The 24,427-nt window shown below is 35.7% G+C and overlaps 1 protein-coding gene across 10 annotated transcripts in view; it reads right to left on the bottom strand.

The window, feature by feature from the left end:
* LOC105831072 (acetylcholinesterase) overlaps window positions 1-24,427 on the bottom strand; it is a 474,599-nt gene that overhangs the window by 206,030 nt on the left and 244,142 nt on the right. For all 10 annotated transcript variants that reach the window (XM_036283861.1, XM_036283858.1, XM_036283859.1 and 7 more), the window contains one exon: window positions 4,670-4,812. In XM_036283861.1, coding sequence (XP_036139754.1) covers window positions 4,670-4,812 — 143 coding nt within the window. The remainder of the gene's footprint in view (window positions 1-4,669; window positions 4,813-24,427) is intronic.

Raw genomic sequence — 24,427 nt, forward strand, 5'->3', positions numbered from 1 at the left:
AGATGACTTGGCTATCCTGATACGAGGCCCCTTTTTGGAGACTCTCCTGAAACTCACGCAAAGGGCCTTGGAAGTGATTGAGGAGTGGTGCGGCGAGACCGGTTTGTTGGTGAATCCACTGAAGACCGAGCTCGTAATCTTCACTCGCAGGTACAAGGTAGGCCCGGTAAAAGGGCTGGTTCTTGGGGGAACAAGATTAGTTTCAACTAGGTCGACTTAATATCTGGGAGTAATCCTAGATAAGAAGCTGACATGGAAAGAACATCTCGAGAAACGCTATAAGAGTGTATGCTCTTACTTCTGGATATGCAGAAGGACATTCGGGCAGACTTGGGATCTCAAACCGAAAATGATCCACTGGATTTACACAGCGATACTCAAACCTAGACTGCTATACGCGTTTGTCATATGGTGGCCTAGGTGCTGAGAAAGACCTCTAAGTCAACACTGGAGCACGTCAGAGCTCTAGTCTTAAGAGGGACTCTGGGAGCCATGCGGACTACGCCGGTGGCGGCAGTAGGGGTGCTGCTTGGCGTTCTAGTGGCGGCTGCGGCAGCCTACCGCTTGAGGTGAAATCAAGGTGGAAAGCAGGAGTCTTCCACACGAGATTTCCTGAAGGAATCCTATCGGGCACCATTTTTGCAATGGGACAGGATAGGAGATCAGTGATTCGTACCTTCGAAAAGAGGTACAGGATAAGCTTCCCCGGGCGCTGGTAGTGGAACGGCTCTAAGGGACCGGTTTTTCGAGACGGGGACGTCTGGTTCACGGACGGCTCCAGAACAAGTACGGGCTCTGGAGCTGGTTTTTACTGCCAGCGCGACCGGGCAAGAATTGTCCGCTTAGCGAATATGCTACGGTTTTCCAGGCAGAGGTGTTAGCCATTATGAGATGTGCCCAGAACCTATTAGAGTCTGATAGGGTGGGAAGGCACATCAGGATCTGCTCGGACAGTCAGGCGGCGCTTAAGGTGTTTGAGGGTCCAATGATTAACTTGCGGCTAGTTTGGGATTGCAAGTGCGTACTGGATGAGTTGGCAAAAAATAACGATGTTGACCTAGTACGGGTCCTCGGGCACGCGAGGATCAAGGGCAACGAAATGGCGGACCTGCTTGCTAAGGAGGCGGCCGAAACAAGGCTGTTAGGACCTGAGCCGACTGTTGGAATTTCTTTCTGTCTGGGCAAGGAGAGGATCAGGAGCTGGCTCCGGGACTAACATCTTGAATACTGGAGAAAAGAAACAGAGAGCAAATGCAGACAAGCTGGGGACTTGCTGGAGGAGTGCCCCAGCAGGAACCTGGCCAGGAGCATAAGATCTCTAGGAAGGAGGGACGCCAAGCTTGCGACGCAACTGCTTACGGGCCATGGCAACCTTAATTATCACCTGCATAAATTAGGTCGTAGCGATACGCCCGACTGCAGGTTGTGTGGTGAAGAGGAGGAAACCAACCTCCACATTCTTAGAAACTACCCAGCATTGGTCGAATTAAGAACAGGTTTTGCTAGACTCAGGTTTTCTGGAACCAGACCAGGTGAGACAGCTGCCTGTGGGGGATCTGCTCCGCTTCTAGAAAGAAGCGGGGCCCCGCTAGGGCAGCTGATAACGGGGTGGCACAATGGACTCGGTCTGAGTGCTAAAGTGGGCTTCGTAGGAGGACCGCCCCCGATACCAATTATTATTATTGTTATTAAGATAAAATAAATATGTAAATTAGATAAAAAATAAAATTAAATTAAACGTAAAAGGTTTAATATCATAAAAATGAAAATAAAGTCATTTGATATCATGAATATAAATAAAATTAAACTAACTGATTGTGTGGACATGCAAATATCACTAAAAAAGAAGTCAAATACGACATTCTCAATCACTGTCACTTTGAACATCGAAGTATATGTTATCAAGGTCTGGTATAGACTGAGGACAAACTGTTTATGTATTTGGGAAGGAGTCAAGCATGGAAAGATAAATATTATCTAGATATTTCTTATTATTTTAATTCCTGATTAAGATCATTCTTTTGTTTTTTTATATGAAGCATTTCCGATATAACTCTTTTGGTGTTCCCCAGTTTCAAGGGGGACTCAGTAAAAATTTTAAAGAAGGAACCCAATTGGGTTCCTTCTTTAAAATTTTTACTGAGTCCCCCTTGAAATTATGTTGAAATTCAGATCTATGCCCTAAGATAAGAGATTTACAAATTCTATTAATTTTATTTTTGTGTTCTTTTACCCTAGATTAATTTAAGTTTTGTTTGTCCCACATAAGACACGTCACAATCATTGAAAGAAATTTTGTAGACTACATCACAATTTTCAAATGAATTTAAAGAGTCTTGGCTTGTTTTAATATATTTGTTTAACTTGTTGTTAAGAATATATGCTAATTTACATTCTTTAATAGATTTGATAGAAAGGACTTTTTCAGAAATATTTTTAACGTATGGTATTGTGAAATAATGTATTTTTTCAAAATTTGTTTTGCCATTATCTTGATTTAGATTGTGTTTATGGAATTTAATTTTATTGTTAATGATATTAATAATATATTTCAATAGATATCGATTTTTCAATAAAGTTTCTATTGTTGTTATATTTTTTTGGTGAAATTTGGGATAAGATAAGAGCTGTGTGATGCCAATCATCCCTATGTCCACTCCTTTTTTGTAGAACAAAAGATAGTGAAAATAAAAAGTAAGGTATCTACCTGAAGAAATCGCTTTTTTGAAGAGGTCGAAAATAGACAAAGTTTTCACGGCCTTTGACGTTGCTTCTAATAGAAGGGGCTTCTGGATTCATGCCGCGTTCTGATACAGCATTGCGCCAACGTTTCGCAAACGTTGCAGTTTGCATCATCAGGACTAGGAGCTCCGATACTGAGCTCTATTGGATTGTAACGGTTCTTATATACCGCTTGTCCTGGTGTAGGGATGGGGGTGAGGGGAGGGGCAGAGTTGTTCGTCCAATAATAGCACAGTTCATGGGCCTACTATTAGTCAACTGTTGGCCAATCATAATAGAATATTGACTTATTATTTGCCAATTAATATGTGCTGTTCGGAAATGTTTTTAATTGATCAATTAAAAAACCGGGAGAACAGTGTGCCAAATTGGGCTTGTCTGATAACCTTTATCACGGTTAAGGTTATCGGGGTGTTTCAGAATTTCTAGAGTTTCATGATGTTTTCTGGCAAAGTAACCTTGAGAAGGAGCTAGCATTGTAGCTTTCTCGTATTGCACGGAGTGTCCGATCTCCATCCAGTGGCTGATTGAGAAAAGTGGCCGTATTTGGTACACCGTTGATGTTCTTTGATTCGTGTACTAATCTTCCTCCCGGTTTCTCCCACATTTTTCCGCAAGAGCAGGGAATTTTGTATACACTTAGTGATTCTAAGCGTGGTTTCTGATCCTTTGGATTAGGAAGTAACTGGAAAATCTTCCTTTGTGGTTTGAAGATCACTTTTATATTGTGTCTACGCAAAATTTTGCTGATGCGTTCTATTATACCTTGAAGATACGGAAGGAAAGCCATCTTGTTCTCTTTCCTTTTTTTTTCTTCATTCGACGTCCCGATGTTGTTGAGACTGGAAATTTTGTTATTCAATCTTCGGACTGTTTGACTGATGTTTCCACTACTATATCCATTTTTTGTTAGAACTTGATTAAAATGTTCTAATTCCTCATTTAAAAAAGTTGGTTCAGAAATTTTAAGGGTTCTATATATCAGTGAACTAATAACTGAATTCTTTTGCGAAGGATGATGGTGAGAGATGGCGTGAAGATATCGATCTGTGTGTGTTGGTTTTTGATAGACCTGATGGATTAAAGTACCATCTCCGTTCCTTCTAACCAACACATCTAGAAAAGGGATTTGGTTGTTTTGTTCTACTTCTATTGTAAACTGAATGTTAGGATGCTGAGAGTTGAGAAAGGCAAGAAATTGAGGAAGGGTATCTCTACCATGGCTCCAAATTACAAAAGTATCATCAACATATCGGAACCATATAAATGGTTTGAAAAGTGCATTTTTTAGAATTTGATTTTCAAAATGTTCCATACAAATATTTGCGATAATGGGTGAGACGGGAGAACCCACTGCTGCTCCAGAAGTTTGTTCAAAGAATTCTCCTTGGAACTGAAAGTAAGTTGACGTCGAACAGTGTTCTATTAATGGAAGGAGGTTCGTGGAAATTCTGTCGGATTTCCTGATAATGTTCAAAGAGGATGTTCCTGGACTGGAACATTTGTGAACAATGAGTACATTATATCAAAAACACATTGAATTGATACTAATTATATACTTAAAGTCTTACTTAATTCCCACACAGCACAAAACATTTCAACAGCATTGTAGCAACATTGCGGTCTTGCAGATTGCATTGCAATGTTGCAGAAACGTCACATTGCCATGGATTTGTTAACTTCCAATAGTAATGTTGCAGTAAGGTTTCAGAAACGGTGCAAAAATATTTTATTTTTATATTTTCTGTTTCTTTTATTGGTATATGATCTATAAGGTTATAAGGAACAACTGTAAGTTTAAAGTTGTTACGTTAAACATAAAAATCGAGGGATTAATTGAATAATAATATATAATTTATATATATATATATATATGTATGTACGTATATATATATATATGTTTGTGTATACCTATAACGAGACTTACTTGGAAAATAATGGCTTCGCGCTCAATTTGCGACATATTCTTGAAGATAGTATTGATGATGTTGAGAAACTTGTCTCGCTCCAAAAAACTGGCTTGATCTTTCTCAAAGAAGTCAATAAAGTCATATAGGATAAAATACGTTCCTGAAACAGAAATATATGTATATTAAATAAGATATAGCAAAATTTACATTATAAAGAAATATTTAAAAGTATAATAAACTACAGGACAAAATTAAAGGAACAAAAGTTTAAAGTAGCACCATGTTTGTAAAAGTTGAGCAAAAAATCTGAATTTTTTATATGATATAGCCCAAAGTGTTGACTTGACCCCTGCAAAATCTCCCCGCTGTGGGTCCAGTAGTTTCAGAATTATGCCCCTCGAAGCAACTTCTGGTCAAAAACAAAAGTTGCAAGGTTGTAATTTGAAAAGTACAGGACAATTTGATGCGAAAAACGAACCAGAAAAATTCGGAAATGGGCTAAGCCGGTTCTATAGGTATCGCTCAGAGTGTCTCTGATGCGCCGTAATACCCCCATCTTTTTTTAACCCTGATTCGCAACCCCTTAGAACTGACAATGGTGACAGCGTTTTGCGTCGCGTCCGTCCAACCGAGGACAACTCTCTAGCACGGCTCGGTTGTAAAATTATTACATATCGAAGGTCTCACCCTTCTATGACCATTACCACCCCGCGAGGGTGTGTTGGACAACCACCCCTAACACTAATCAACACCCGCAAGTGCGTCTATGCGTCCGGAAAATTCGAAAATGGGCCGAATGGCACCCGTAGATGGCCTCGCACTTCTCCCTAACTATGCACGAAATTCACCCCTTTTAATTTCTACCTGCTACTCCTTCAGTCGGACAGCGAGTCGCGGTTGCGCTAGGCTACAGGTGATCGCTTCAGGGTACGACTTGCATTCGAAATTAAAAAAAATCCTTGTTCTCTCCAGCCATTTTTTTTTCATCCTCTCTTTTTGTGTTAGGTTTTTTCTCTTCCTAGATTTTTCCTATATGCATCTTTCTTTGCTTTCATGCCTTTTTCAGCTGACTCGTCTGTGTTCCGTTTGTTCTTGATTCTTTTTGTTTCCCTTCAAAAATGCATTACTCTTCCATGTAATCTCTCACATTCCCTCCATATTTTTTGTTTTTTATGTTGCTTGCGGGACAGCAAAACATTGTCAAAGAAAAACAAAGAAATTGTGAACACAAATTTATTGTTTTAATACAGTGCTCGGATATAGTTGGAGAACTATCTCCGAGCACTGTATTAAAACAATAAATTTATGTTCACAATTTCTTTGTTTTTCTTTGACAATGTTTTGCTGTCTCACAAGCAACATAAAAAACAAAAAATATGGAGGGAATGTAAGAGATTACATGGAAAAGTAATGCGTTTTTGAAGGGAAACAAAAAGAGCAATCAGGAACAAACGGAACACAGACGAAGAGTCAGCTGGAAAAGCATGAAAACAAAGAAAGATGCATATAGGGAAAATCTAGGAAAAGAAAAAACCTAACACAAAGAGAGAGGATGAAAAGAAAATGGCTGGAGAGAACAAAGATTTTTTTTATTTCGAATGCAAGTCGTGCCCTGAAGCAATCACTTGTAGCCTAACGCAACCGCGACTCGCTGTCCGACTGAAGAAGTAGCAGATAGATATTAAAAGGGGTGAATTTCGTGCGTGGTTAGGGAGGAGTGCGGGGCCATCTACGGGTGCCATTCGGCCCATTTTTGAATTTTCCGGACGCATGGACGCACCTGCGAGTGTTGATTAGTGTTAGGGGTGGTTGTCCAACACACCCTTGCAAGGTGGTAATAGTCAAAGAAGGGTGAGATCTTCGATATTTAACGGTTTTAAAACCGAGCTGTGCTAGAGAGTTGTCCTCGGTTGGACGGACGCAATGCAAAACGCGGTCACCATTGTCAGTCCTAAGGGGTTGTGAATCAGGGTTGAAAAAAGATGGGGGTATTACGGCGCATCAGGAACACTCTAAGCGACACCTACAGAACCGGCTTAGCCCATTTCCGAATTTTTCTGGTTCGTTTTTCGCATCAAATTGTCCTGTACTTTCCAAATTACAACCTTGCAACTTTTGTTTTTGACCGGAAGTTGCTTTGAGGGGCATAATTCTGAAACTACTGGACCCACAGCGGGGAGATTTTGCAGGGGTCAAGTCAACACTTTGGGCTATATCATATAAAAAAATTCAGATTTTTTGCTCAACTTTTACGAACATGGCGCTACTTCAAACTTTTCTTCCTTTAATTTTATCCTGTAGTTTATATAAAAAGGCAGAGGAAAAAATTACAATTTTTTAATATCATACAAAATGCATAGCATCTTAAATGCAAATATTTCGACAAAATACAAAATACACTCACTGGCAAAAAACGTACCACCTAATTTTTCTCAAATTTTTTAGTATATTTCAATAAGGACAACTCCGCCAAAAATTATTGTGTCGAGATGAACCAAAGCTCAAATTAAAGGTTAAATATTCCTCTTGAAAACCGTAACTGAGTTACGACAAACGTTTTACAAAATGGCAGACATTGAAGATAGTACTTAAAAAATAGAGAAAAAAAATTTTTTTTTAATCGTTGCGTAGCTCAAGGAAGTCAATCTCCTGGTTTAAAAATGTATAAATTTTTAAGCTTATTCATTTTCTAACAAATCTATCTATGGAACATTTTTCTACGATTTTTTTACAGAGTTACATCGTTTTGAAGAAAATGCTACAAGAACGACTTTTTATTTAAAATCAGCAATTGATAAACAAATTATCACAAAAAAATTTTTTTAAAAAGAAAATTGAAACAAAACTTCAAAATTAAAAAATTTGTTATTTTTAAGTAAGCGATCAGATTTAAATATCGTGAGTGTGTGCATGTATACATCCTGCTCTTTATCCAGGATCAACGACGTGGACGTAGCAGGAATCTGATCTCGCGCACGCATGTATGTGTGTGTGTGTGTATATGTGTGTGTTTAATAATGTGTATTGCCTCCTTACATCTAACAATTTTTATATTTGTTGAGGAATACTGTTAATTAAATTTCTTATTTCTTCTTGTCTTAAGTTGTTCCATTCTTTTTGCAAGGCGTTGCGGAGTGCTACTAATGTTTGAGCATTATGTTTTCTAACTCTTCGTTTTAAAATATCCCATAAATGCTGTAAATTTATATCCGGACTTATAGCAAGCCACATTATGAAAAAGTTGTCATTTTTGTAACATTTTCTTCAAAACAATGTAGCTCCGTTAACCCTTTGCGGCACACATTTTTCTATTAATCGGATTTTTATGAAAATTGGTGTAGAAAGGTTTTTAGGGTCGCTGATTACGAATCTGCCATCAGATTTCAACGATTCTTTTTCAAAATGGCGGATTCAATATGGCAAGTCATGATTTTGAGTATTTTTTATCGGTTTTTTATGGAAATAGGTATACAGGGATTTTTCAAAATACTGATTACGAATTCACCATCAGATTTCAACGATTCTTCTTCAAAATGGTGAATCTAATATGGCGATTTACGATTTTGAGTATTTTTATAGGTTTTTTATGGAAATTGATATATTGAATTTTTTAGGGTCGGAATGTTGAAAAATTTCGGACTTTCTTACTTTTTTTTTACAAGAACAGATGTACAAAACTAGCTTTTTTAGGTTGATTATGTGTCATTAGTAGGTCATCAGATTTTTGAAATTTAAATATGGAAAATTTCAAATAATGAGTGATAAAAAATGTTTTTTTGAGATTATATATTTTTTCATTTTTTCGACAATGATACATAGAACATAAAATTTTTTCATAAAAGAAACCGCACTTAGTTTACTTCAGAGACACGAACGTGGACGTGGCGGTCATTGTCTCCATTTTCTTTTTTTTGTATTTTTGTATTTTACAATTTTTTTTCTTTTTTATTTTTTCCCACAATTTACTTTTTTTATTACAGTTAGCACAGCAAATCAATTTTTATATTCGTAATTAGCATTTTGAAAAATCCCTGTATATTTCAATAAAAAACCGATAAAAAAATACTCAAAATCGCCATATTGGATTTGCCATAAAAAAAATCGTCGAAATCTGATGGTGGATTCGTAATCAGCGTTCTGAAAAATCCCCGTATACCAATTTTTATAAAAAACCGATAAAAAACACTCAAAATCGTAAATCGTCATATTGGATCGCCATTTTGAAAAAAAATCGAAATCTGATAGTGGATTCGTAATCAGCGACCCAAAAAACCTCTGTATACTGATTTTCACAGCTTCATGATTCTTCCTTCTTTCTGACATACATTTTTTGTAAAAAACACACACTTTTTTTCACTTTATTTATTTATATAACAAAATTAACTAATAATAAAGGAAAATTATACCTTACCAAATATTACTAAGACTCTTACTAAAGTAAAATTACAAGAAAAAGTAATAAAATACAGTATTTGGTGTTCGAAAAATTAAAGAAATGACTTCAAGATAGGTGGTCGATATATCGACCACCGTGCCGCAAAGGGTTAAAAAAAATCGTAGAAAAATGTTCCAAAGATAGATTTGTTAGGAAATGAATTAATTTAAAAGCTCATACATTTTTTAACCAGAAAATTGACTTCTTTGAGCTACGCAATAATTTAAAGAAGAAATTTTTTCTCATTTTTTAAACACCATCCTCAACGTTCATCATTTTGTAAAACGTTTGTCGTAACTCAAATACGGTTTATATGATTTTCAAGAGAAAAGTTCAAGCTTTAATTTGAGTTTCAGTTCATTTCGATACGATAATTTTTGAAGTTGTCGCTATTGAAAAATATTTAAAAAATTGCGAAAAATTAAGTGGCCGGTGAGTGTATATTTAAATAATATGATAAGTAACTTTTTTTTTATTTACTCTGACAGACTTTTTATAAGTAATAGATATTTAGTAGTCATTCTTTATCAATCAATGTACAATTTATTATTAGATACAAATGGCTCAAAATGGACTAACAAGGGAACCTCGCGAACCCGTAAATTTTGATTTTAATGAAACTTAGCATAAACGTAGAGAGGGTGAATACATGAATTTAGAAATTTTTAGTTGATGCCCAAAAACGGTTTGAAGGGGTAAAACCACCCTTCAAAGTTGAGACATTTTTGCGGTTTTTCGATATATCTCGTAAATTAAACAAAATAAAAAAAAATGTTTCATACAAAAGTTTTACAGCATAAATACCTCTATTTAACTACGCTATTCATTTTTCTAAAAAAAAAAAAATTTTTTTTATAAAAAATTTTTGTAAATTTTTATAAAAAAAATTTTTTTAAATAAATAGCATAGTTAAATAAAGTATTTATACTGTAAAACTTTCGTATGAAACTTTTTTTATATTTTGTTCAATTTACGAGATATATCAAAAAACCGCAAAAATCGTCTCAACTTTAAAGGGTGGTTTCACCCCTTCAAATCGTTCTTGAGCATCAACTAAAAATTTCTAAATTCATGTATTCACTCCCTCTACATTTATGCCAAGTTTTATTAAAATCTGAATTTTCGAGTTCGCGAGGTTTCCTTGTGAGTTTTTTATTTCGTGACATATAAATATGTAAAAAAAGATTATAGATTATATTAAACGAACGCGTTGACATTGTATCAAGTACATTAAGAAAAACTGATATAAACACGTTATTGCGCAAATGTCATGGCGCTATCAAGCTTTTTCGAAATTTTCATATTAAATAAACTTTTAGTTAACACTTTAACAACCAGTGGAACATATACGTCCCACCTACTTTAAAAAATCGTAACTTCTACAAAAATGAAATTATCGACATCGTTCAAGTCTCGTTTTAAAGAGGAAGGACGGATCTATTTACGAAAAATTCGGCGAGTATGCAAATCGCACCCCTTCAGCTGCACACTCTGTCAAAAAGCTCGAAAATTGCTGAAAAATGGTAAATAACCATTAATTATAGGCAAATTTACTTTTTTACTTCAATTTTATATATACATATGTTTTAGAGTAACGCGTCAAAAATATGTGCAAAAAATTTCCTTAAAAAAAACCACCCCTAACTATAATAAAATGCCAAAAACTATCCTTAGCAGTGGTGATAGGCCTAAAAGTAGACTCCGAAATAAAAAAACACAGAAAATTTCAATAATAAATCAGGATACATTTTATTATCGTCCTTCTTCTCGCATATTACGAATCGCGGTGCTTTTTGTTATCGTGAATCTCCTCGCCTCTCACAATTCGGGGTGCTTTTTTATCAGCGGTTCTAAAGACCTGAGTATTGAGTTTGGAGTATACTAATATATTAGCTCACTTTTAGAAATTCATGTTCGCCATATTAAATTCGCCATTTTAAGTTTTTCAGTTTTTACCTCAGATTTATAATCGGCGACCTCAAAAACCCCTCTGTATCGCGTTTGAAGACAGTTTGTTTATTTTTAACATTTCGAGTCGGCCATATTAGATCCGCCATTTTTAATTTTTCAATTTTGATTTCAGATTTGTAATCAGCGACCCCAAAAACTCCTTATACCAAAAAATGATCTAATTTGAATTGGCAGAAGTAATTCGGCCGTTAAAGGTTAAAATACACTTTTCCTACATACGTCAATACATATTTTCAATTGCAACCAATTTGAATAAAATTGATGCATTCAATATTGATCTTAATCCTTTGCGTTACTGAGTGACCTACTAAAGCCGCTCTAATTTTTAATTACATTAACGATTTTTTAACTTTTTAAAGTCTGTTTTTTGCTTTCTGATACTTCGAGATACTCTAAGGTACGTTTAAAAATATATATGACCACAAATTTATATTTATTTAATTGCTATAAATAAACAAATACCAAAAATTTGCTGCATGTTGGCGCAATATTGGCAAATTATTGGAAATATATCGGATGTAAATTGTTTTCCCAATATTGTAAGGTAGACACTTCATTTTATTTAGCCAATATTGGTTTAATGATATTGGACCAATATTGGTCTAATAATATTGCATCAATAAGCGATTGCACCAATATTGATTTAATAATATTGGACCAATATTAAGAAACAATATTTATTCAATTCCAGAACAGTAAATCCAGTTAAAAAAATTGAAAAAATTCGTACTGTTTCCGTGCAAATACTTCAATTCACAAATCTAGTATCGCTTAATTTCTACGATAATCTTGAGTAAGTGTGGTCACCCAAACCTATCTACTACTAATTTATTAATCGTAAAGTGTGTGTGTTTACTTTACAATAAATATTAATAAATTTTTATAAATTTATTAATATTTATTGTAAAGTAGACTTTAGGATTAATCAATTAGTAAAGATTGAATATAAAATAATTTATGAGTAAATAAAATTATATAAAAATTAATGGTTGGATTAATTTATAAAATTAATTAATTAGTTTAATTATACTGATGTAATGTAGATGATTATTTTTTAATTTAAATAAGAAAATTTATATTATTGTACTTTTTGTATCAGGGATTATTAAAATAATAATTTTATAGCTAAGTTTTCTCGAAGTTTAAAGAGCTAATAAATTATGATAATTAATGTAAAAATATTATTATTAATATTTTATTAGAGAATATATTTTAGTCAATTTAAAGGACATCTAGTTTTCTTTTATTTAAATTTAATTTATGCTTAGATTATGTAAATATAATTAATTTTATTATAGTTGTTTATGATTTAAGTTAAAAAATTATAGAAAATCGCTTGCTGCTTGCGTTCTTTTATTGTGTCTGATTAGTCTTTTTCCGCGATCGTTGTGCGTCGAGATCTGTGTATGTGATCAAGCTCAATCGTGAACATAATAATATTTGCATTACAAATCAGCCAGCGGGACACATGTTCCCGCTAGCTCGAGCGGCCGGGATCTTGATTCTTGATCGAATTTCGATCTAGCGTACGACATAATAGGACGTCTGCGCGTTCTCTTGTGACTGCCCAACCTTTCTGCGGGTGTGCGATTTTCACGAGCCTGTAGATATAATATATCTGTATGATATATAGGCTCGTGAAAATATTTGTGTTCTCTTGTTGTGTCCCCTAACCTTTTTTTGCGGTCGGAAACTTGCAATGTTCTATGTTTGCTGAGAATTTTCTCTTAGAATTTACCTTCAAAATTATGGTAATCATGGAACAACATGGACTTTGAAGAATTTTCTATGCCTTTAGTGAAATTTAGTAAAATTTTAGTAAAATTTAATTAAACTATTCTGCAATGTAAAATGTTTTGGTTAAATTTTAGTAAAATTTTATCACATTTTACTAAAAGTATAGTAAAAAATTCTTCGATGTCCGTGTTGTCCTACGACTATCACTGATTTTGAAGGTAAATTCTAAGAAAAAATTCTCTCCGTGTAGAGGTAGATCTATTATACATCTATAATACAGTTATGCAGAACGTCTATTAGACGTTTGTAATAAGGTTTCACAGAACGTCTATTAGACGTCTATTATACGCATCAAAAAAAGGTTATTTCGACGTCTATCTAGATGCATCTATCGATCTAGCTTAGATGCGTCTGATAGACGTCTGCTCGATGTTTATCCGATCTCGCGTTTTCCCCTGGGTCAGTAAAAATTTGTGTGACACAATTCTTGTTGATATAAGTTTGTTACCCATAGAGTTCTGCTAATCATGTTATAAGCAGAAGTTCTTCGGATATACATAACAAATATATAATTAACAATTTACTGAAAATAGAAAAAATATTGCGATTATGAAACCTGTAGGGGGATATAGAACGTAACTAACGAATATTCTCAAAATTATTTTCATTTCTAAAAAATAAAAAATTAATGCTCTTTAGTAGATCTTACGTATTAAGAGACACGGTAGTGGCTTGCGCCAAGTGAAAGCGTAACGCGAGCCCGACCGTGCTATTTTTACGCGACTTGCGAGCACCCGAGATTATCGGATCTCAGAAACGACTAAACGGATCGAGTTCTAACTAGGCTCAATCGAAAGCTTGGAATCGATTTGTATCAGAAAACTATTTTTATTTTTTTTTCTACGTACCCTATGAGAGGAGATGCAAAGTCCAAATATCAAAATTTTCATGTCAGAAACGTTGTTATCGTCATCGACCTCTCAGATCAGAAAATATCCTTTTCACACTTTTGATACAAGAGGTGCTTGTGAAATACAGTGGCATGATGGCAGATGGCATGAGCAGCGGTCACATTCGCATGCTTCTTGGGTAACGTTCCGTTTCACGCATAATATTTAACGTTAATAATCATGTGTGTAATAAAACGGAACGCAGCCACTCGCATCGTTATTACGGCGTTTGCATCATGTATAATAAGTTATGTGGGTTGCCAGGGATTTGCGCGAAGTGATGTGCATATAGTGTGAGGTTATGTTGCTATGACAGTTTTGTGAAGTAGTTATTATATCGTTATTTATATTGTTATGTATATAATAATGACTGATGTGTCTTTTATTTGAAACATCGAGAGGCATGATACTGATTCGCTGTAAGTTTATACGCAACGTGAGACAGTTGGAGACCAGAGAGAAACCTCTCCGAGGTTTTTCTCTGTTTCGCGAATTGTTCTTCATTGATAATTGTTTAAAGTACTTGTGAAATCATTAATGGAAGGGTAATTGTTCAATTTAGCTACGCCAGTACAAATATTGGTAAAACTATGCAAATTCGATGTGTTTTTGCACGAAATGAACGAATCTGGCAGAAAAAAGCGTCGCTCTGCCCCGTGAAACTAGTTAATTTTTAAAGTCCACTACTTGACAGATTATGAAACCGACGGGAGGTTATCATACCGACGAAAAATGCAGCGACGTTAAGTATGTCCCGTGACCATATGCGCATGCGTTTAATTACTTAACGGAAGAGTAGCTAAGCCATGCAAAAAATGCGCAAATTTCAAATATGTATAGTATACATATTTTTACGAGCATTTCGTTTAGCGTGGAAAATCGCAAACCTATGTGGTGTAGAGAATGCTTTACACACACACACACACACACACACACACACACACACACACGGGGGGGGGGAGTGCAAGCAGGGCCTTTGGCCCCCCTCCCGCACCCATCCCGTCCAAGTCGATAACCCATGTACACATTGCAAACAAAGTAAAGTTCACATGTGTTTGCAGATTTCCAATACAATGTACAGAAGGCGTCAATAATGCCTTCCTACACGAAATAAGCCGCATTCGGTGTCAGTAACAACTAGGCGCATCTCATCTAGCTATTTGTGCATCATGACTGCTAGTCTAAAAGATATTATTTCCAAATGGTGTGCACGCACATTCTCAACAACTTTAAATGCACTTTGCAAAATATTGCATCTTTGCAAAATATTGCAAGACCCCCTTGCACAAGCGCGCTTGTGTGTGTGTGTGTGTGTGTGTGTGTGTGTGTGTGTGTGTGTGTGTGTGTGTGTGTGTGTGTGTGTGTGTGTGTGTGTGTGTGTGTGTGTGTGTGTGTGTGTGTGTGTGTGTGTGTGTGTGTGTGTGTGTACAAAGCATTCTCTGTACTACATGAGTTTGCGACTTTTCACGCTAAACGAAATGCTCGTAAAAATACGTATACTATAAATATTTAAAATTCGCGGATTTTTTGCATGGCTTATGCTAGACAGAGCATGCGCTTGTGGCCAAGAAGCATAAGAATGTGAGATGGAAGAGCTTCGAGAAAGGGTAGAAGGCAGAGAAAGAGAGAGAGAGAGAGACAGCGAGAGCGGTCAGTATCTTTGGTTCAACAGTCCTAACAGCAACAAAACGGAATCAATTGTACGTCGTCGATGGGAAAGTAAATCGAGCAATGTTGGCGGAGAATAAACGCGAAAAAAACCTAATGAAATAGCACAAAAGATATGGACACATAAACATCGATAATCTCAAGACGATGAAAGCCGAGAAAATGTGGATAGCATGAACTTTACAACAAATCTAAAACAGCTTAATTGTGATATGTGACAAGTGTAAAATACATATTCTTCTATTAAAAAATTCTAAGCATCGCGAATCAGAAATATTAGGATTAGTTTATTCGGATATTTGCGGTCTGATAAATATAAAATCTTTAGGCGATTTTGAATACTTTGTAACTTTCACAGATGATTGCACACGTTACACTAAAACTGCAATTTTGTGAAATCAATCAGATGTTCTTGAAGCATTTAAGAACTATAAACTGAAGGTAGAAAAACAAACAGGACGACAAATTAAGAAGTTAAGAACGGACAATGGAAAAGAATATTTATCAAATATTTTTAAGGACTTTTGAAGAATGAAGGAATTCTGCATCAGCTAAGTGTCGAATACACGCCGCAATAAAACGGAATAACAGAATGCAAGAACCGCACACTTGTTGAGCTAGCGAGATGTATAATGGTACATCCTACAAGGTGTACACCTACAAGGTAACCTCCTTCAATCTCTATGAGCAGAAGCCGTCAATGCGGCAATTTGCATTCGAAATAGATATGCAACGGAAGCATTAAATAAGAAAACGCCCTATAAAGCATGCCTCTGGACACAAACCTTACGTCGGTTTCCTTAAGGTCATCGGATCCAAAACGTTTGTATTAGACAAGACACGAAGGCGTAGAAAGTTTCAACCAAAAGGTGATGAATACATCTTAGTCAGATATTCGAAAAAGTCTAAGACATACAGGCTATGGAAACCCGGGACAAGAACTGTAATTAAAGCACGAGATATGTTTTTGCAAGACAAGAAGTAATTGATACTTCATCGAGGGATCTGTTAATTACTTCAGATAGTACAAAAACAAGCGCGTCCAAAAATTCAAGTGACATTCCATTGGGGCAACTAGATTCTTAAAATAAGGAACATCAAGAATACAGAGAAAGAACAGGAACTTAGATCTAGAAGAATATTCAACCGAAACTGATTTGCAAGATACATCTAACAAAGAAGGTGAAGTTCATCGTGGACGAGGACGTCCGAAATTGTTAAAACCGGGTCAATCAGGCAGACCAAAGAAAATATATCAGACACGCAACACGAAAAGTCGAGATCCCGAGTCTGTTCCGGACGTCTTAGAACGTGACTACAGTGAAGCATGACTAGCTGCTATGGACAGTGAGTATAAATCGTTGATAAAAAATAAGACTTGGATCTTACTATCTAGAACAAAGAATAAAAAGATTCTATCAAATCGCTGGGGCTTCAAAACTAAGTTTAACCAAAAGGATGAAATTTAAAAATTTAGGGCTAGATTAGTTGTACGAGGGCATACAAGGCATAAAGGAATAGATTACGAAGAAAGGTTTGCACCAGTTTCAAGATACGAAACCATTAGGACCCTTCTGGCTACGCCAGTCGTGTACGAAGAAATGCATGACCATTAAATGGACATTGTATCTGCTTATGTCCACAGCAAACTGTCAGATGAGGTATACATGGAGCAGCCCGAAGCATACATACAGAAGGATAAAGAATCCAAAGTATGTAAGTTAATCGAACCATTGTATGGACTAAAACAGTCAGGTCATGAATGGTATAAAACCTTTGATAAATATGTGATAAATAATGGAGGCAAACGCACGATAGCAGATCCATGTTTGTATGTATTTGATGAAGATCGAGTCATTATGTTAATTTATATTGATGACTTAATATTGGCATCGAAGATCGAGAAATTGGAGTTCACCAAATCTAAATTGAAATCAGCATTCAAAATGGTAGACCTTAGATCGATACACGACATCCTTGGCACAGGCGTCGAACGACAAGGATTAACTGGAAGTATTTGTCTTACACAAAAAAATATGTTGAGAAATTAGTGGCAAAATTTAATATGCAAGATGCAAAAGTAGTATCTACGCCGATAGAAATAAGCACGAAGATTACAAAGCAGATGAGCCCGAAGCAAGAAGATAAACGAACAGAAATGCAAAACCGACCATATAGGGAACTGGTTGGCGGACTCATTTATTTATCAAATGCAACACGTCCAGATATAGCGTTTGCTGCTAGCATCTTAAGCCGATCTACACCGATCCTGGAGAGCTGTATTGAACTTTAGCAAAGCGGGTACTACACTACGATATGTGAAAGGAACATCACATTACAACATCAAATACGTGAAGAACCAGAATACAGATTTATACAGATTATAGGCAGGTTATACAGATTCGAATTGAGCAGAAGATATTGATGATAGAACGTCATGTATAGGAAACGTCATAATGTTAGCTAACGGTCCAGTCAGTTGGAAATAAAAAAAGCAGGTTCCAATAGTCCTTTCTACGATGGAAGCAGAATATGCAGCGCTTGCAGAGATATGACGTGAAATAATATACATAAAAAGACTTTTAACGCATACGGATTTCGAAAAATTCGTGAAAGATCCCATGAGAGAGTCCCAGATGCGCACAGTAATAAACGGACACAGGAGGTTGAATGAAACGAACACAGTAACAAACGGACACAGACCAAACGGACACAGTGCGAAACGGACACAGTCGCAAACCCATATAGTGCAAAGAATACTTCGCGCGCGCGCGCGCGCGCACACACACACGGCGGTGCAACGGGAGCCTCGCCCCCCTCCCGCATCCGCCCCGTCGGTAGGGGTGCCCTGAAAAGTCGCAACCCATGTGGTAAGTCCGTTTGTTATTCTGTCTGTTTGGTCTGTGTCCGTTTCACACTGTGTTTGTTACTGTGTCCGTTTGGTCTGTGTCCGTTTGTTACTGTGTCCGTTTCACTCAGTCTGCTGTGTCCGTTTATAACTGTGCGCAGCTCCCACTGTAGACGCTTCCAACCCGATTAACGTCTATTGTGATAATCAAAGCGTAATTGAATTGTCTAAAAATGCGGTATTTCACAAGCGAAGCAAATTGATATTAGTTTTCACTTCACTAGAGAACTTGTAAAAATAAAGAGATAATAATTCGGTATCTAAATACAGAGATAATGATTGCTAACATTCTAACTAAATCTTTATTGCGAGATAAGCACTTTAAATGTACTTCTATGTTACAGCTAGATTAAGAGAGAAAAACATGTGAATGCATAGCACATCGATAGAGGGGATGTTAGAGTAGCGGATCTATGTGTGTTAACGCCTAACTCTTTTAGTTATAATTGATACACTCTAATTCCGCCAGGTGGAGGGCTAGTTATTTTTTTCTCTACTTTTCCTCACTTTTCTATCTTTTGCTTTTTTATGTTCCGCTGACTCTCTTTATCAGTCACGCGCGCGCGGGCCTCGTTGTTGTACGTTCGTCCCTTATATTTCTATTATCGTGCGTTTATGTATACCTAGCAGTTTATGTTCATCTTGAATAAACTGAATTACGTTTAATTATATAAGTGTGCCATTGATTCTGCCCTAGACACCTATCGGTATCTAACAAAGTGGAAGTCTTAAGTTAATCGTAGGAAACTTGTATCCACAATGAGTCGTAGTGAATAGTTACAACAAAATATTATACGAAACTATATCTCTATATCACAGAAAACAGAATGTTTTTTCATAGATGATCAAATTTCTTTTAATTTTTAAGCCAGGTAGAATTGGCTCCTCTTTTTACTGATTGTAAGAATACCGAGATAGGCTACTTTTGGAAATAAAAGAGAAAGAGATTTAAACCGTATAACTCAACTTTATTATTATAACAGTAAGACACAGAACGCAGATCACAAACGTGTAACCTACCGAAAGGTAAGTCAATCGCTACGTTCAGTAGAAAAAGTAGTTTTGCAACTGTTGTAAAATTTGTCAATACAATTGGTTCTTGGAATAGAAGAAAAACACTTTTGTAAAATTAAATCGTTATTTTTTTAAAATAATTAATGTTATTATAAGATACAAATATTGGGATAATATACTCTTTATACATTTGTGCTGTAAAAATGAATTTTATCTACTATCACCTTAATCTTTCGATTGTATCTGTGGATCCAAATTGTATCTGTGAAGCTAAAATAATATGTATTCGTAACTGTAATACCGGCAAGTCTATATGTTTGTTTTTCATCTAAAAAAAAGTAGGTGTTACGTCCAGCTTTATGGGATTTAACTTTATTTGTTTGGTGGAAAGGATATTTTAGGCAGAACAGGTAAGGCAGGGAAGGATGTAACAAAACATAGAATTCCCCTAGGCACACAAATTAAGAGAGGGTAGGTGCCTCGGGTCGAACGCACTTTTTGTGACTCAAAAATATAGGTCAACGTGCCGATAAGCCCGCTATAACCCGTTTCAAGTCGTGCGTCCGTCGGTCCAAGTTTCGAGTCAACGAATTGAATCGCTTTAATTCGGGATCGGACCAGGTGCAGTCTTTGTTTGGGATGAGGGGAGATCGTTATTAATTCAAATAAATGATGAAACTTATGTAATAAAAAAAAAGAAATAACAAGATAGACAAGAGATAAAATTTATTCTAAATTTTCCAAAATGTTATGAGAATACAAATGGGCGCTGAAGTCGATGTTTAACATAATTTGTTAGCTATGAGTTTACAAAGATTAAGTTACCAGAATGATTCTAAATAAATTTCGCAATAGTTTACAATGTTTTAAAAATACGCAAAGGATTATTATTAAAGTTTTCAAATACGCAAAGGGATATAAACGTAAATTTCGATTGAGTTTACAAAGGTTTTAAAGTTTAACAAAGGGTTATTAATCTTTTGCACTCCTATGTCGAGTGTGACTCGACATCAATTTTTATTTCAGGAGCTCCTTTGTCGAGTCTCACTCGACATTTTTTCAAGTCCAAACCAATAGATGTCGCGCACATGTTATCGATGCAAGATCCTCATATTTGAACTTCCTCCAGTTAATTTTAATAGCCGCTTTGTCTTACTCGAGAGAACTTACTCAATTAGTGCAATATCATATTATATTATATTATTAGTACAATATTATAGCAATATATCATAAAACACAGTAATAAACGGACACAGTAACAAACTGACACAGTAACAAACGGACACAGTAATAAACGGACACATTAACAAACGGACACAGTAACAAACGGACACAGTAATAAACGGACACACTAACAAACAGACACAATAATAAACGGACACAGTAACAAACGGACACAGTAATAAACGGACACAGTAACAAACGGACACAGTAATAAACGGACACAGTAACAAACGGACACAGTAACAAACGGACACAGACCAAATGCGCACGGACCAAATGCGCACAGTGCGAAACGAACACAGTCGCAAACCCATGTGGTGCAGAGAATGCTTTGCGCGCACGCGCGCGCACACACACACACACACACAGAGGGGGTGAAAGGGGCTTCGTCCCCCCCCCTCCCGCATCCACCCCGTCGGTAGGGGTGCCCTGAGAAGTCGCAACCCATGTGGTAAGTTCGTGCGCATTTGGTCCGTGTGCATTTGTTCTGTGCGCATTTGGTCTATGTCCTTTGTTACTGTGCCCGTTTGTTACTGTGTCCGTTTATTACTGTGTCCGTTTGTTACTGTGTCCGTTTGTTACTGTGTCCGTTTATTATTGTGTCCGTTTGTTACTGTGTCCGTTTGATCTGTGTCCGTTTGTACTGTGTCCGTTTCACTCAGCCTGCTGTGTCAGTTTATTACTGTGCGCATCTGAGACGCTCCCCATTTTCTTCCCCTCATAATACATTTTGATAATTAAAAAGATGTCAGAGTTAGTGGAATTAAAACAGTTAAGATCCCGAATTAAAGGTCAAGTCACTCGAATACAAACGTTTTTCGATTTTAATCCAGAATGTTCAATAACAGACCCACAGGTTAGGTTTAAAAAATTAGAAGAACTTTGGAAGTCATTTGAGGATGTCCAGCAAAAATTGAATAGCTTAGCCGAATAGAATTTCGTGATGAAGCGCAGAGGGAAGTATTAAGAATGGAAAATGAAAGGAAACAAGCTCGATTTGAAGAGAGATATTATAGCATAGCAGCAAAGGCACAGAAAATAATCGACGAAAAAAAGTCGATAACGACACAGCAAATTAATCGCAATCAAGCAGCATCCAGCGAGCCTAGACAAGAAGGAACGCGAAAGAAGTTGAAGATCTCAGACTCCCAAAATTCAGCGGAGATTACACCAAGTGGTTATTTTTTAAAAATAACTTTGAAACTACAATACACAAAGATGAAGATTTGTCAGGACCAAAAAAATTTCAGTACCTCACAGAAGTGCTGACAGGAGAAGCGCTCAAAGTCATTGAAGGTTTCAGCATTGAGAACTACGAGAATGCATGGCAGCTTTTCAAAGATACGTTCGACAACGAAATGATGATCATAGAAACGCACTTGGATGAATTATTCAAATTTCCGTTTATTACCAAGGACAATAAAGGGGATTCAATGAGAAAGCTTATATGGCACATTCAGACACACAAGTCATCGTTAAAGTTTTTGCATCAGCCTGTGGATCACTGGGATACAGTAATATTGCACTTAGCTAAAAAAAAACTAGATTAGACAGAAAAGCAACATTGGCAAATTCGCACAAAAGGTCACACTCCGCAGGATATGCCAAAGCTAAGTGACTTCATTACATTTTTGACAGAACGCTCTCATCTATTGAGAATAATGAGTCAGGATAAAATAACCTTGGCAAAACCAAAGCAGTTGGCTTCTAAAGACACACAGGAAAAAAAACAGGAAAAAAAGGTCGTATTGGTAGCAACTGCACTCAAATGCAAAACGTGTAACAAAGCGCATCAAATATACAGATGTAATGAATTATTGCAGTTGACTCCAGAAGAGCGTAAAAAACGCATTTTCGAGAAAAGGCTTTGTATCAATTGCCTCAATACCGGACATCAAGCCAAAGAATGTAGGGCTTCTACGTGCAAGAAATGTTCAGGCAGACAGAACACTCTCTTACATCAAGATGAACAGAAAAATGAAACGGAAAATAAAGAATCGACAACACCAGTTGTCACTCATTGTGCAGATGCATCGAGCATATTAAGTAGTACACACAAGGCTACCAGTTCGCAGATAATTTTTTCCACAGCACAAGTCTACGTTCGAGACGTCAATGGACAGCGAGTAATCTGTCGAGCTTTACTAGATTCAGAACCCACTCCACAACAACAAATTTATTGTTGCCTCTTTTCCGCAATGCCGATTGGTTCTTTCATTGCGCTTACTTCGTGTTCCAAGAGTAGTTGTCATTGCGATTGAATTTTGACAGCTGTCAAATTTATATACATATTATCTCTATAATTACGTATCTAACAGAGCATGGATTTTATTTAAAAAAGAGAAAAAAAGAGAAGAGATTAGAGAGAGAAAGAGAAAGAGAGAGGGAGAAGAAGATAAAATAAGAAACTAAAATATCAGGTAAGATTATTTGTTGTGTAAGGAAAGGAATTTAAAGATTGTTTGTTATAGAAGATTAGGAAATAAAGTAAGGACATAATATTAATTTAACATTTCGCGTACTTTTCAGGAAAGAGATAGATAAAGAGATATATAGATAGATAGAAAGAGAAAGAAAAATACGGAATATAAAAAATATAATATAATTTATAAGTTAACTAAAAATTATATACTTTAAAATAATACATCAAATATATATATATATATATATATATACAGGGTGTTCCAGATTAACCGGAGGAGCCGGCATGTACGTATTCCTCATGAAAAACTGAGTCGAAAATGTCAGTAGCAAAATCTTGAGGGATCATTAGTTTTCAAATGGTAAGCCTTTGAAACCTTCCAACCACAGGCCGTGAAGCTCGCGCTGTCAGGCGCGACGCAACTAAGCGGCCGGCTAGTCGCTTTGACGAGTATCGCTAAACGGTACCGAACGAATATAAATCTGTGAAATCTCTATTAATATTTATTGCTGTATTCTTAAATCGAGTCCAATTTAATTGACAAAAAATATATTCAATTGTAAATTCGATAAAACGCCATTTATATCAATAAAAATTATGTGTTTCTGAAATACGTTTTATGTATAAATAAATTAATAAATAAAATCAATATTAATTAAATTATTTAATCAAATAATATTAAAAACATCAGTCGACAACATTTCCAAAACTTTTTTTCAAAAAGTTCTGTCACAAACAGTATTAAAAAACATTTACATTTGAAATTCGCATTTGATGTAAATAAATATTTCATATTTAGGAAATGAAATGAACGAAATTCCGAATTATGATATAAGAGGAAAAGGAAGTAATACTGTGAAGGCATCGACGTAAGTAAATAATAAGTATTATTATTACAAATTACATTTTGAATAATATTTTAGAAACTTTTAGAGTAGGTGTTCGAAATGGCCACCACCCATTTCAATACAAAGCTGAGCACGTCTAATCAAATTTTCTCTCGATCGTTGTATCATTTCAGGCGTAATGGTTGCAAGCGCCTCATCAATTAAAAGTTTAAAAAGTTTAAAAGTTTAATATTTTTCTAAAATATTATTCAAAATGTAATTTGTAATAATAATACTTATTATTTACTTACGTCGATGCCTTCACAGTATTACTTCCTTTTCCTCTTATATCATAGTTCGGAATTTCGTTCATTTCATTTCCTAAATATGAAATATTTATTTACATCAAATGCGAATTTCAAATGTAAATGTTTTTTAATACTGTTTGTGACAGAACTTTTTGAAAAAAAGTTTTGGAAATGTTGTCGACTGATGTTTTTAATATTATTTGATTAAATAATTTAATTAATATTGATTTTATTTATTAATTTATTTATACATAAAACGTATTTCAGAAACACATAATTTTTATTGATATAAATGGCGTTTTATCGAATTT

Source organism: Monomorium pharaonis, chromosome 3 (assembly GCF_013373865.1).
Source record: "Monomorium pharaonis isolate MP-MQ-018 chromosome 3, ASM1337386v2, whole genome shotgun sequence".
NCBI lineage: Eukaryota > Metazoa > Arthropoda > Insecta > Hymenoptera > Formicidae > Monomorium > Monomorium pharaonis.